Source organism: Grampus griseus (assembly GCF_964374135.1).
Source record: "Grampus griseus genome assembly, chromosome: 2".
NCBI lineage: Eukaryota > Metazoa > Chordata > Mammalia > Artiodactyla > Delphinidae > Grampus > Grampus griseus.
In genome coordinates, this window is record NC_139018.1 from 144,595,099 (window position 1) to 144,610,386 (window position 15,288).

General features: G+C 44.2%; 1 protein-coding gene across 1 annotated transcript; it reads right to left on the reverse strand.

Annotated features, from left to right (window-relative positions):
• Window positions 1-12,806: 12,806 nt before the first annotated feature.
• ANKRD34C (ankyrin repeat domain 34C) lies at window positions 12,807-14,414 on the reverse strand (the record flags this gene model as incomplete). The annotated part of the gene is made up of 1 exon (XM_082648453.1): window positions 12,807-14,414. One exon carries the CDS (start codon window positions 14,412-14,414, stop codon window positions 12,807-12,809), a length of 1,608 nt encoding a protein of 535 aa, XP_082504579.1.
• Window positions 14,415-15,288: the final 874 nt, after the last annotated feature.

Genomic DNA, 15,288 nt, shown 5'->3' on the forward strand with positions numbered 1-15,288 from the left:
GCTGCGCTTCCGGGAGGGCGGGAGGCTCAGCGCGCAGCCGCGCGCTCGGGGGTGGTCCCGGGACCGAGGCCAGAGAGCGCCGCGGCCTCCCCCCGCCCCTTCTGCCCGTTGCGCCTGCGCGCTGGCTGGGCTGGCAAAGGGGACACGCCCCTTCCCCCGCCCCGCGCTGTTCTGCTGGGGCGTCTCGGCGAAGGTGAGGCGAGACGCCCATCCCCAGCGCGCACCTCCCCGGAAGGGCCCTCTGCCAACATCCCCGACAGACGTTTTCTGCATCTTCTGGGACCCGCAGGCTTGAGGATTACCCGGAATTGGCCCAGGTCCACGCAGTCCATCCTCTCTGGCTGCAGCAGCACGAAGCCCATGGGGTTTTACAAGGTACAGGCTCTGCTTCTGACTGGCTCTGTAACTTGTCTCACGCTTCTCTGGAGAATCAGTCTCCTGGTCTAGAACTGGGTGTGCCCAAACCTACTATCCACAATAGCAAGGAAGGCTAGAGGAAAGATATGCAAACTCTGGGGACCCAATTAACACCCCCTTTCTCATTCCCATCCCCTTCCCAAGGTGAAAAAGTATGCCACGGGGCAGGGGGGGTTGATGGGTGAGAGTAAGTGAAACCCCACAATTACATCTGTTCTGGGGAAAACCGGCAGGCGTGCTCACACACAAAGCTTCCTGAAGCTTCCTGAAGATACGAATACAGGTCTCTCACTCAGGGATTTCAGGTATCTCTTGGTTGTCTGTATAAGTTGAAGGTTCTTCTGGGACAAAACAATCTTTTTTTTTCCCCTTTGACTTCTCAAAAGCGCTGAAAGCAGATAAATGAATTTACTGTCTTATCTATTACCATTTACCTAAGAAGATATTTTGTATAATCATTACTATAGCGTTTTATATTCACTATGATCAGGTAAAGACAAAGAAAAAAAGATTGTAGTCTCGCTACTCAGTAAAGAATTTTTTTCAGAACATCATTAGGTGAGGTGTATCTTGATTTTAGCAAAGAGTTTTACTGCCTATATAGGTCTCCACGTGGATAAGACCAAAGTGTCCTGTCACTTAAAAAGCTTTTGCACAGCAAAGGAAATCATAAGCATGATGAAAAGACAACCCTCCAAATGGGAGAAAATATTTGCAAATGAAGCATCTGACAAAGGATTAATCTCCAAAATATACAAGAAAAAACCCAATCCAAAAATGGGCAGAAGACCTAAATAGACATTTCTCCAAAGAAGATACACAGACTGCCAACAAACACATGAAAGAATGCTCAACATCATTAATCATTAGAGAAATGCAAATCGAAACTATAATGAGATATCATCTCCCACCAGTCAGAATGGCCATCATCAAAACATCTAGAAACAGTAAATGCTGAAGAGGGTGTGGAGAAAAGGGAACCCTCTTGCACTGTTGGTGCGAATGTAAATTGATACAGCCACTGTGGAGAACAATATGGAAGTTCCTTAAAAAACTAAAAATAGAACTACCATATGACACAGCAATCCCACTACTGGGCATATACCCTGAGAAAACCATAATTCAAAAAGAGTCATGTACTAAAATGTTCATTGCAGCTCTATTTACAATAGCCAGGACATGGAAGCAACCTAAGTGTCCATCGACAGATGAATGGATAAAGAAGATGTGGCACATATATACAATGGAATATTACTCAGCCATAAAAAGAAATGAGATTGAGTTATTTGTAGTGAGATGGATGGACCTAGAGTCTATCATACAGAGTGAAGTAAGTGAGAAAGAGAAAAACAAATACCGTATGCTAACACATACATATGGAATCTAAAAAAACAAAAAAACTGGTTCTGAAGTACCTAGGGGCAGCACAGGAATAAAGACACAGATGTAGAGAATGAACTTGAGGACACGGGGAGTGGGAAGGGTAAGCTGGGACAAAATGAGAGAGTGGCATGGACATATATATACTACCAAATGTAAAATAGATGGCTAGTGGGAAGCAGCCTCATGGCTCAGGGAGATCAGCTCGATGCTTGTGTCCACCTAGAGGTGTAGGATAGGGAGGGTGGGAGGGAGATGCAAGAGGGGAGAGATATTGGGATATATGTATATGTATAGCTGATTCACTTTGCTGTAAAGCGGAATCTAACACACCATTGTAAAGCAATTATACTCCAATAAAAATGTTAAAAAAAATTCTGATCTCTATGTCTGTGAGTCTGTTTCTGTTTTATAGACAGGTTCATTTGTGCTATATTATAGATTGCACATCTAAGTGATATCATATGATATTTGTCTTTCTGACTTTCTTCACTTAGTATGCTAATCTCTAGTTACATCCATGTTGCTGCAAATGGCATTATTTCATTCTTTTTTATGGCTGAGTAGTATTCCATTGTATATACATACCACATATTCTTTATTGCTTCATCTGTTGAGGGACATTTAGGTTGTTTCCATATTTTGGCTATTGTGAATAGTGCTGCTGTGAATGTAGGGGTGCATGTATCGTTTTGAATTATAGTTTTGTCTGGGTATATACCCAGGAGTGGCATTGCTGGATCATGTGGTAATTCTATTTTTAGTTTTCTGAGGAACCTCCATACTGTTTTCCGTAGTGGCTGTACCAACTTACATTCCCACCAGCAGTGTAGGAGGGTTACCTTTTATCCACACCTTCTCCAGAATTTGTTATTTGTAGACTTTTTAATGATGGCCATTCTGACCGGTGTGAGGTGGTACCTCATTGTAGGAATACTAAACACTTTAAGTTTTATAAATGAAGGATAAAAAAGATGAAGATATGAATTTTTAGAGTAACAATTCATGTTTCTGCATTGGGAGACTTAATCTTTTAAAATGTTAATTTGCACTGAAATAACTAAATGTCAAAGAATCCCAGTCATAATCTCAGAACATTTTTAACATTTAATAAAATGATTTTATGAAATAATTTGTCCAATGAGAATTGAGAATGAATGTGACTCACCATTTGTGAAAGTGAGTTAAAACCCTACAGTAATTAAAATAGATGCTCTGATATGGAACAGAAAGACAAATACACCAATGGAGTGTAATACAATGGAACAGAATGGGGTGGAATGAAGTGGGATGGGATGAAATGAGGGAGTTTAGAAACAGACTCAAGAATTTTAAAAGCAAGAATTTAGCATGTTACAAGGATATTTTAAATCAGTGAATGATATCAAGATACTTTTAGCTTCAAGTAAATTTTTTAAACTCCAACTAGATTAAATGATATATAACCTATATTAAATAGACTATAGAATTCTAAAATATACTACTCATATCATATATATCAAAAAATATACCATTGAATATAGCAGAAAGTTCAGAGGTGAATTCAGCTTCAGGCATAGTGTGATAAGGGCTCCAGTCCATTTCCCTGCTTTTCTCTTGGCTACTCCCTCCTCTGCATGTTGGCTTTATTCTTAGGCTCTATTATTTTATTGTCACAAAAAGGTTGTCAAACCAAACAAACAAGCTTGAGCAACATGTTTATTTAGTCATGTCTATCAGAAGGAAGAGAAATATTTCCTTCACTCATGACCTGTATGTCCTTTCCTTCAGTACAATTGGGCCAACTTAGGTCATGTGCCCATATCTGGATCTAAGCCACTGACAAGGGGAAAGTCATGTACTGATTGGTTTAGGCTGGATCCTTTAGCCAATCACTGATAAGGAGAATGGGGATCGTCATAATTAACTCAGACCAATCAGGGCTTCCCTTGGAGCTCGGGATGAAGTCAAAAGGGCTGCAAGGATACAGGGTGACTGACTACATACACAAAATCAGGATCTACTGGGAAGGAGAAGGGAGGATCAAACTGGGTAGGCAACAATATCCAACTGAAGCAAAGAAAGGATTAAGTACTGATTAAATTGTAATGGGATAATTTAAAAATGTATTTAGACCCTTACCTCTCACCCCATGAGAAATCATTTTTGCCCTAGGTCAGGAGTGTCTGTGATTCTGGGTCCATCATCCCAGAGGAGGCAGAGGACTCCAGAAGGGACAGCCAGGTGGGCTTCTTTCATCCGGCTATTTGGACTGGTTCACACTGGCAAGACCTTGTCCATGAAAAATCGAATCAATAGTCAATCTAAGAAAAAAATGGGAAATTTTATTCGAGCCAATCTGAGTATTATAACCCAGGAGACAGTCTCTCCAAGAGTTCTGAGAACTGTTCCAAAGAGGTAAAGGAGGAAGCTAGCCAAAATGTGATTTTGGCAAAGGGGGTACCTGCAGTCAGGCACACATCTTTCTCAGTAGAAGGTTGCTGCGAGTCACAGTAGCAGACATCTTGGTTAATGGTTTTAGTGCTTTTCTAAGTATGGGAAGATCCAAGAATCCAGGTTCATAAGAAATTTCTGCTAAAGATACTATCTGAGGGCCGGTTCTGTCAGTTGTCCCAGAGCACAGAGTGCCTCATCCTGATCTTCGCCCTGAATTCCTTTCAGGGTGTGTCGTAGGTCAGCAACTGCAGTGGTGAATGACTTGATTCTTGCAGAACTAGAGATGGTGGGCAACAGTCTTTATTTGACAGTCCCTTCCCTTTTACTCTTTTTTTTTTTTTTTTTTTTTGCGGTACGCGGGCCTCTCACTGCTGTGGCCTCTCCCGTTGTGGAGCACAGGCTCCGGATGCGCAGGCTCAGTGGCCATGGCTCACGGGCCCAGCCGCTCTGTGGCACGTGGGATCTTCCCGGACAGGGGCACGAACCCGTGTCCCCTGCATCGGCAGGCGGACTCTCAACCACTGCGCCACCAGGGAAGGCCCGTTTTACTCTTAATTTCAACCAACGTTTGGGGAGCATTTTGTGACCAATTTGTCTCATGGCACTAGGAATGCTCATTCCCAGGTCAAGTGAGGATTTTGTTGATAGGTCACGTTACATGCTATTACTGGACTATGCTCTGTTAACAATAGCCAAAAGCCTCTGGATCACCTGTCTTACGGTTATGGTCCAGGAAATGGTTCCCTCTTATTGCTTCTTCCCATATCTAGAGTTACACTATTACAATCGTTGATCTTATAGGACTATATATTTTGATCAATCATTGCAAACTGCCCAATCATCATTAATTTTATCTGTGGCTCCGTCACACATTTGGTAATGCAATAAACGATAATCTTGTGAAACAGGCAGAATGCAAGTAATATGACTAGCGACATTCATAGGTCATAGGGATTTAAGCTAAGCACTTCCATTAGGTGAGGCCCAGTATCTCCCAAGGTTCCTGCCATTCGGGAGGTCTGGTTAACATATAATGCAGTTGCACAGTGCACACCAGAGTGGGGGCTGGAGAAGGAGGTCAAAGGACAGAGAAAAACGTTTTATGTTTCCATTTTTCTTGTCTTGCCTTAAAATGTGAATTTTTATTTCATCAACCTTGACCTCTTCTAGCCTTTCACTTCTTTCTCTTCTCTTCCTCTCCCCCGACCCCAATTCTCATGCGTAATGATTACCCTTTTCTCCGATGAAAATTTCTAGATTTTTAACTCTGTGCTTTCGCAGTCAGTCTACTGGAATTGGATCACAACATCACCTTCAGCTAAGGTGTCCTGGTGAGAATTACCAGACACTTATTTCTGTGTTGACTTATTAGATAATGCTACAGTTCTAAAATACTTACCTCCTTTCTTTTTCTGAGATCTGCTTCTTACTCTTGATGTCTTGCCGCAGATAGATTCCAAGTGTGAGCAAGTTTTCTTCCTTCCTACTGCATGCGTGCCATTTTGTAACTTGGACCATAGTGTTGCAGGAAGGGGAACCCCTTCAACGGCCCAAGAATGGACTCTTGTCTAACACTCGGAAATGAATTGTCTGAGGAGACACACGTGCTGACAAAGCAGGACACTACTGGGAAGGGAAGCCCGGGCGGAGGGCAGCAGGGTAAGCGAACCCAGGGGGACTGCTCTGCCATGTGGTTTGCAGTCTCGGGTTTTATGGTGATGGGATTAGTTTCCAGGTTGTCTCTGGCCAATCATTCTGACTCAGGGTCCTTCCTGGTGGCACATGCATCGCTCAGCCAGGATGGATTCCAGCGAGGAGGAGCCTGGGAGATTGGTAGGATATATGGACTGGTGTCTCTTTTGACCTTTCCTGAATTCTTCCAGTTGGTGGTAGCTTGTTAGTTCCACGTTCATTACCAGGACCTCCTGTGGTAAGATAACTCATGCAAGTAGTTACTATCCTGTTTGGCCAGGGCCTGGCGTTTTTCCATCAGTGGTTCCCCTAACAACAGGACACGGACTGCTGTGAATTTCACCTCATTAACCTTTGGATGTGAGAAATGTCACATTTCTTTACTTTGCTAAATCAAGTTAAAATTGACTGTATTTCCCAACCCCTCCTTCCCAACACTGATAAGAAAATCCATCTCAGCCATGGTGGAGCTCTCTCCACTGTGTTCTGTAGATGTCTTAAGCAGTGCATAGCCTTCAGGTTCAGGGAGCCCTGGGGTCCTTGTGCCGATGTGTTCACTGTCCAAGCTCCAGTGTTTCTTCAAGGCAAGTGCATCAGCTGCCCTCCTGCCCCGCTTGACCCAGGCCCATTCTCCCAAGATGCACATGTCAGCTACAAATTGGCACTTGTCATGGGCACTTAACATCTACCTCTACAAGGATTAAAGCAGGTGCCGCTGCAGCTGCTGACTTTCAACACCCCCTGAAAGGGATTCAGGGTGAAGATCAGGAATGAGGCCCTCTGTGCTCTGGGAAAAACTGGGAGAACAGGTCTTCAGATAGTGAGATATTTTCAGGAGCCGATTTTATGAGCCCAATTCTTGCATCTCCTCATATCTAGAAAAGCTCTAAATTCCTTCATGGTGACGTCTGCTCCTCGTGACTAGCAGTAACCCTCAGGAGACTAGCAGAACCTTCTGCAAAAAATATGTGCTTGGGCTTCCCTGGTGGTGCAATGGTTAAGAATCTGCCTGCCAATGCAGGGGACACGGGTTCGAGCCCTGGTCTGGGAAGATCCCTCATGCCGCGGAGCAACTAAGCCCGTGCACCACAGCTACTGAGCCTGCGCTGTAGAGCCCACGAGCCACAACAACTGAGCCTGTGTGCCACAACTACTGAAGCCCACACGCCTAGACCCCGTGCTCTGCAACAAGAGAAGCCACCGCAATGAGAAGCCCGTGCACCGCAACGAAGAGTAGCCCCCGCTCACCACAACTAGAGAAAGCCTGTGCTCAACAAAGACCCAACTCAGCCGAAAACAAACAAATTTATTTTAAAAAAAAACAGTGCAAACTGCCAAGTATATTAAAAAATATATATATATGTGCTTCATTGTATGTACACCCCCTTCACCAAAATCACATATATACTGACCTTCCCCCCTGCCTCTTTGGAGCAGTTTCTCAGAGCTATGTGAAATGCTGTCTCCCAGGCTGCAGTCCTCATTTTGCCCCAAATAAAACTTAACTCGCAACTCTCACGTTGTACATTTTTTTAAGTCAACACACATCTAGCCACTCCCCTCTAAGGTTTTGCTCTGGAAAGGAGCAAGTTCCACACAAGGGACCCCAACTTCTGAGCCTCCTATAATCTTGGGAATGTACTCCCTCACTGGGGGGGGGGGCCTTGTCCCTCATCACACCTCCACCTCCCCCAGCACTTTCTTCTCCTCCCAGGGGGTCCCTCCTAATCTCTCCTCAGAGGAGCTGGAAACAACATTGACCTCCCTTTCCTGCAGAAAGAAGTGAGGAAAAGACATGCTCAAACTAGTCCTTTCCCCTCCCCCGCTTTTTAAAAAATTTTTAATGGAGTATAGTTGTGTACAATGTTGTGTTAGTTTCTGCTGTACAGCAAAGTGAATCAGCTATACATATACATATATCCCCTGTTTTTTGGATTTCCTTCCCATTTAGGTCACCAGAGTATTGAGTAGAGTTCCCTGTGCTATACAGTAGCTTCTCATTAGTTATCTATTTTATACAGAGTAGTGTATATATGTCGATCCCAATCTCCCAATTCATCCCACCCCCGCTTCCCCCCTTGGTAGGCATAAGTTTGTTCTCTACATCTGTGTCTCTATTTCACTTTTGCAAATAAGTTCATCTGTACCATTTTTCTAGATTCCAAATATAAGCGATATTATACGATATTTGTTTTTCTCTTTCTGACTTACTTCACCCTGTATGACAGTCTCTAGGTCCATCCAGGTCTCTGCAAATGGCACTATTTCATTTATTTTTATGGCTGAGTGATATTCTATTGTATGTGTATAAATACCACATCTTCTTTATCCATTCGTCTGTTGATGGACACTTAGGTTGCTTCCCTTTTCTCCCCCTTGCTAACTGTAGTGTAAGCCTGAGAGCTGGCTTTTCTTTTTGCCATGCAAGTGCCTGACTTAGTTTTGATGTCTGAGGCATCCACTTCAAAGGGGGCCTCCACCTCAGAGATGCCTATCTCGATAAATACACATTGCCAGCCACAAAGGACTAAATAAAGAGCCAGGTCATGCCCCCACCCACTCCCCAGCTTTGTTTTAGAGATCTTGGTTGATTTCAGTGACTGAGCATTTGGGCCCCTTGTTTTTTCTCTTCTCACACTTTAAATTCCTTCTCTTATGTTTTAAATTCACTCATAAAGAGTGAGCCCATGAAACCCTAGGTCCTCAGCTTGGACCCCAATAAAAGCAGAACCCCAGGCCTGGGCCCTCTGTCTACCCACAGCCTCACTGTGTGACCCCAGGTGTGCCACGTAATTTTCAGGACCTGTAAGCAACAAACCTTTTTTTTTTCAAAGTTTCCTGATGATTATTGCTGAGGGCTTCTTGCAACCACAATAAGAACCACAAGGGCTGGTCCAGCCATAACATTGGTTATCAACAGGCTGAGACGGGCACAAAACAATATAATTTATTTCAACCGTCTAGGAAGGAACCTAGGGGTAAGGTTTGGAACTTTCCAGGGAATCAGGAAGTCTGGATGAAGTCTGAATCACAGAATTCTAGAGTTTAAGAGAGAAGAGAGACCATCCACCTGGTTTATTTGATACTTACCAGCCTGCCCTGGAGTAAGAGCTAAGAGAAATCAGCTTATATTAACATTCATCGACATTAGAAATAGGGCCCAAGGAGGGATATCCAGGGACCTTACCAGTAGCAGATGGCAGGTGCAGCCCTGGGGGGAACTGAGCAGAAGGGCCAGAGGAAAAGAATTCACCCCCATTGCGGCAATGCACCTTCTCATTCTTAGCTTTTTTTTTTAAACCAGAAAAGAAACTATAATACCTGTGTAGTTAAAAATTCATTTTCTAAATCACGTGTACATAAAATAGTAGGTGTTTGCTCAGGTCGATGTTACCAGGCAGGCATGCCAAACCCATCTTAAGGAAAAGGTAATATGTATAATTGAGATTTCACTAAGAAAAATGGGAAATACTTACTATTGAAGGATTGTAATATATCTTTTATTGACATATTAGAAATATCTAAATAGTTCCATTACATGGATTTTGATACATCCTTGAGCACATCGTCAGCTCGAGACTGGGATAGAACACGGTAGAGAACCAGTTCAAGCAACACACGATACATCTGAAGTACCAACACACACAAAGGAGGAAGGTCAGACAAAACCTGCGTTTACTTGATGAAATTCTAAGAGGCTCGACGATGGACTTAAGCAAGCAGACAAAGGCTTTAGAATGTCTAGAAATTGAACCCAAATTCCAGATTTGAAACTTTAGACTCACATTCTATAATATATTTTGATAAACATTCCAGAGAGTCTTAAGTAGATGGGTTATTGAAACTAGTTTGTGGCTATCTTCTGTAGTGACCCTAGGCTCCCCCAAATCTCTGATCTAGGAAGCGTGATTCAATCCAAATATGCTTTTAAAAAGCATTTCTCTGAGGTTTGTTAACACGAAGAAAATTGCCCATGTATGCATTAACCGTAATTAAGTATTGCAGTGGTTGTCCTAGTTTGGAACAGTCTAGTTCAACTAATGCATCGTCAGATAGTGATGAAACAAGGTACTATCCTGATGACCGTCTACAGAAAGGCCAATGGAAAGGTCACAACTGATGGATGCAGGCAGTAAGTGGCATGAGCGTACCTGCTGTTACGCATCTGTGTGACGGATGGACAGGCTATTCCAAACGGGCAACTCATCATGTTTAGTGTTTCACCTAAGCTAATTGCTATGAATATACCACATTCACTACTTAGGATAAATTAGGCTTTCAAATCTTAGCTAAAGGTTTAGAAAAATTCCCTTATGCAGTGTCTTGCTCTCGCCCCAGTTAGATACTATCAATACTGGCAGACATTAGTTTTAACTGACACTGACGACCATTGGAAAAGTACTTAAAATAGTGTGTGTGCGTTCCTTTAATGAGCTGCTGAGAACAGTGGTTGTCTGTCTGGTTCTCTCTTTAATACGTCAGAGTTGTTGCTTTGCCTGTAATCATGGCCAGTTGGTGAGAACTATTACCATCTAAATGGTCCTGAAGAGCGTATGGGTTGGGACACTCAACCGAGGTCATGAGCCCTAGAGTTTCACTAGCTTATGTGCTATTCTTCTCATTTTCTTCCCTTCCTGCCAAGTACAAGAGGCCATTAGCACTGAGGTCGAGAATCCTGAAGACGCACGTTGTATATGAGTCATCTTACTAAGTTACAGTTTGAATTGCCCTGAAGTTAGTGGAACAGCCTAGCCAGCCAGCCAGACCTACACCTTCATGCAGTTTGGTTGCTCTTGGCATATTTCTACCGTGTACACAATCGTTCTCCTAGAGCAGTGGTGATCAGCTAAGGTGATATCACCTCCAGGAGATGTCTGGCCACGTCTGAAAGCGTTTTTGGTTGTCACAGTTTAGGATGAGGATGCTACTGATATCTAATGGGTAGAGACCAGGAATGCTGCTAAACAACTTACAACGTACAGGACAGTCTCCCACAGGAAAGAATTATCCAGCCCGAAAGACCCATAGTGCCGAGGCTGAGCACGTGCCTTCCCTAAAGGAATTACTAAAGAACAAACACTCGGTGTATTTATAACCATCATTAGCACTTTTGATTGGGATATACAGATACCTTTCTAGCAAATGTCATTCTAGAAATGGTCTGATGTGCAGAGCTTCTGTGGCAGAATTTCTTTTACTCTACACGTGAGTTTAAGGCTCAGTATTGACAGAACCCCTGAGAATCTCAAGGGGCCCTTTGAATATTGCAGCTAGACTTTGCTTCACTTTGTGTAGGGTATTAGGTATTATTTGAGATTTTGAGGCTCCGGCGGTCTAAAGGAGTATGAAAATCAGCTGCCTCGTTTCCAATTACTTCTACCTGTGCCAGGCACAGTTACAGGCACTTTCATACATTATCTCATTTAATTCTCACCACACACTTGTAAGGTGAAGCATTACTAACCCCATTTTACAGATGAGGGAGTGGAGGCTTGGAGAAGTTAAGCCACTTCCTCAAGGTCACGCAGCTGGTAAATGATGAAATAGAGATACAAACCCAAATCTCAAAGTCTCTCCTCTTTCCTCTATGTGATGCTATCCCCAAGGACTACTGAATTTTTTTAACCATAGAGCAAACATATCTAAGCAGCATGAAAGAAAACAGTAAATGGGAAAATAACCAGAAATATCTTCATCTAGAACGTGGCTACATTACACCAAACGTGCTAAATGTCTGCTTCCGTTCTTGGGTTCGTACAAAGTGGCTCGAAAAGGTTGTACAGGTTATTTCTACAAATCTCTCATCACATAGATAATTCAGGCAAAGAAGAAACCAGATGTTCTTGAATTTCCCAGAAAAGTGAAGGGGAAGTGACAGTTTGCATCCCTTAAAATTTTCAGGCTACAAGTGGTCCCCACTGCCTCTGGCCTGAGAACCATCTACTCTACCTTGTAATATGTGCATCTCCCATCACCATGTATCATTCTAGTTTGGAGAGATCTTACCAAGTTTTTTTTTTTTTAAAGAATAATCAGGAAACGCTTCTTATGGGTCTATTCTATGAGTTGTATGTACAAAACTCCAAATTAGCCAATAGCCCCTGACTGTTTTTCACAAGATTTCAACACAGAACCTGTGTCAGGGCAGGAGGCCAAGGCCAGTTTCATTTCTGGGCAAGATTCGTCTCTGAGGCACCAGCTACTGTGACACAACAGAATTTGGGGGACACGTAGATCTAATATTTGGGGACTCAAAGCACACCCGAATTAGTACGTGGATAAAGCCTGTTACCGGAGTTCTGAAAGATCTCAACTATGCTACCCCAGCCAGTGCCCCATGACATGGGAAGAGGCAGGACCCGAATACCAGAACCTCTCTGATGGGAGAATTCTACTTCTGTTCCTCCAGATGTGACACAGATACCCATATTTAACAGCCCAAAGATCGGTTTTGAACTTTTGCACATTCGAAAAAGCCTCGTTTTCTTTATAGGCACTTTATAGATTTATTACCCATGACGTCCTCCAGATACCATCTTGTGATTTAAGTTGTTTGTCTGGTAGAAAATAATGGGCGTCAGCCGCTTAGATCATTGTACCTGCGGTGTGACTTTCAAACTCCAAAGGTTTTCTTCCTTTGGAGATATTTTCATCTCCAAAACCCAATTATACTGGGCTCTTTTCGAGTAGGCCTATAAAAACCCAGATGTTCTTTCAGAAGGGAAGCGGCACCGTTTCCATCTCTCCTGAAGTAGCCACACACCCACAGTAAGGAGTGATCAAGATGCAGAGACTCTGCATGACCGTGTTGGTCTAGATTATGGTACTTTTCATAAACTACGTAGATTTAAAAAAAAAAAAAAACCTCACTGAAAAAGCTTCTAGGTCATGATTTCTTCAAAGTCAGACAGCTGCTTCATCTGTTCAACTTGCATAGAATGCCTTCTGAGGAGCTTCCTTTTACTTCTCAAGTCAACTCTCTTTGGTGAACTTGGAGCAACAGGTACCATGGATTTTAAGCCACTAGCAAGTGGAGAGGAAGGTTTGCTGCTCGATCTAATATCCGGGATAGGTGGGTTCAGATTTACATTTAAAGGCGGAAGGAAGCCAGGCCTGGTCTGGGAAATTCGGTCTAGTAGCAGAGTTCCGGAACCCCGTCTTTCTAGAAGATGGGGTGGCCTGTGGCGCGCTGAGCTGGGAGATGTGCAGGACGCAGCATCCAGGGCCTCCCTGGAGCCCTGGAAGAGAGACAAGTGGGAGTTGTTGAGCTTCTTCCAATCTACGGGTCCTTTGCCTGATTCAAGGGAGATGGAGTTGGGCGGATCGGCCCCTGGCTGTAAATCTAAATCATAGAGGTCATTTTCCAGCCGTTTGAGGGACACTGCGTCTTTGAGAGCAGAGGGGCCTGATGGACCAATGCCACCCTTCTCTTGGTCAATAGGGAGAGTTCCTCTTCCGGCCAGACGTGGGTGGGGAGGCTGACTTTTCTCGTAGGCTGCCTTCCACGAGGCTGGTGCCAAAGAGGCTGGGATCTTCAGCACCTGCTCCGTGACCGTGAGGAAGAGGCTGGGGTCTTTGCCATCAGTACTGTTGGTTCTGGAAAGGGGGCCCCTTTTGGGGAAGGACATGTCACTGATGCTCTTGATGACCTCGCTGTCTGCACCTGCGCCATGGCTCCCATCCTGGCGCATAGAGGCGGCCAACACGGAGGGCGCGGTCAGGCCCCAGGGCTCAGATTGGAGCCTCTTCAGTTGAGGCAAACGGGCCCTTTTGAGGTTCCCGACCTTCCTAGTGAGTGACCCAGGATCATTAGGAGGCTTGGAGGTGTTGCAACCACCTGGATGCCCTGACTGGAGGCTAAAGAAGTCATCTTCCTTCTCACTGGGTGGAGAGCCCAGGCCTGGAGCCTTCAGTTCAATACCCGAGGGAGATGCACACCGTGGAGGTGACTGTCTGTCTTCCTCTTTGGGTGAAGGAGGGACATTAAGATACTGTTTGGTGGTTTTGGTTCCTGAAGATGATTTATCCGTTGTTATAATAATCACCTCCTTGCCTTTGGCTTTGCAGGCATCCAGGAGATGTTTCAATGCATCCTGGTCATCTGCATTTATTGCGTAAACCAGAGCTGAAGCCCCTGTGCGATCCTCGAGGCTGGGGTCTGCTCCATTCTCCAGTAGCAAGGAGACCACTTCTCCCCCAGCTCTTCTGATGCAAGCATGGATGAGGGCGGTCTTGCCAGACTTATCCTGGATATTGGGGTCTGCCCTGTTGTCCAGCAGATACTTCACCATCTTGGACTTGCTGATGCTCTGCTGGTCCACATGTTTGGTGATACATGCCACCATGAGAGCCGTTTCGCCTTTGTCGTTGCTTTCGTTGATATAAGCACCCCCTTCCAGGAGGAGTCTGGTCAGCCTGAGCCTCCCCAGCCACACGGCCTTTAAAAGTGAGTTTCCATCAGTCCTTAATTCGGTGTTGTCATCCATCATACTGGCTACAGCTTAGAGTCTCTGAGCCACAGTGGCGATCAGACCTAGCAAGGGAAGAAGAGAGAAAAGGGTCATGTATTCTATAGAGCTGATCTGAGCAGCAAGGCTGTTAGAGACTCTGGATACAGCCGTGTCCCAGTTTGATCCCAAGTTATGCCACCTTGCTTGGTTATTTAACCTCTCTGGGTTTATTCCTTCATCTGTAACATGGCAGGGGTGACTGTGGTGATAGTGGCAAACTACCTGACTTTGTGAAGATTAAATGAGACAGTGTACCACACGTAAAGCGGTTGGCATGACGCCTAGGAGAGAGCAAGCAATAAAACGTGCAAAGCTCTTACTGGGTTGACTGCATGACACTTATCACAAATGCAGTTTTGTGATAGCAGAAACTTTGTTTTCTGTCTGTTGGCATCACTAAAGTCTAAGTTTCCATAAGGAAAGGTCTGAGTCTATCTTGTTCACTGTTGTAGCCTCAGCATTTAGCAATGAGCCACACTTAATAGGTTACCTCGTAAATAATGGTTTAATGCAGTATAGTTCTAGGTGTGCATCAAAAAGACAGTAGGAAATACGCCAAAATGGTGATAGGATTATGAAGAGTTTTCCTTTTTGCTGTACTTCCTAAACTAAACGTGTATCACCATTGTCGTAGGGGGGAAATGTAAAACAAAAGCAATCCAGCTGTCCATTTCCATGTTGTAGTCCCCACTATTCAAGCAGATGTCCGAGTTCTCATCCACCTCATTCAGGCTCTCAGAATAGCTCAAATAATGCAATGCTACATCGTCCTCTCTGGTTGAACAGATCTGAGGCAGAGGATGGACAAGGGGATTGCCGTTTTGCTCACCAATGTTAGGAAATAAAGCTCGTT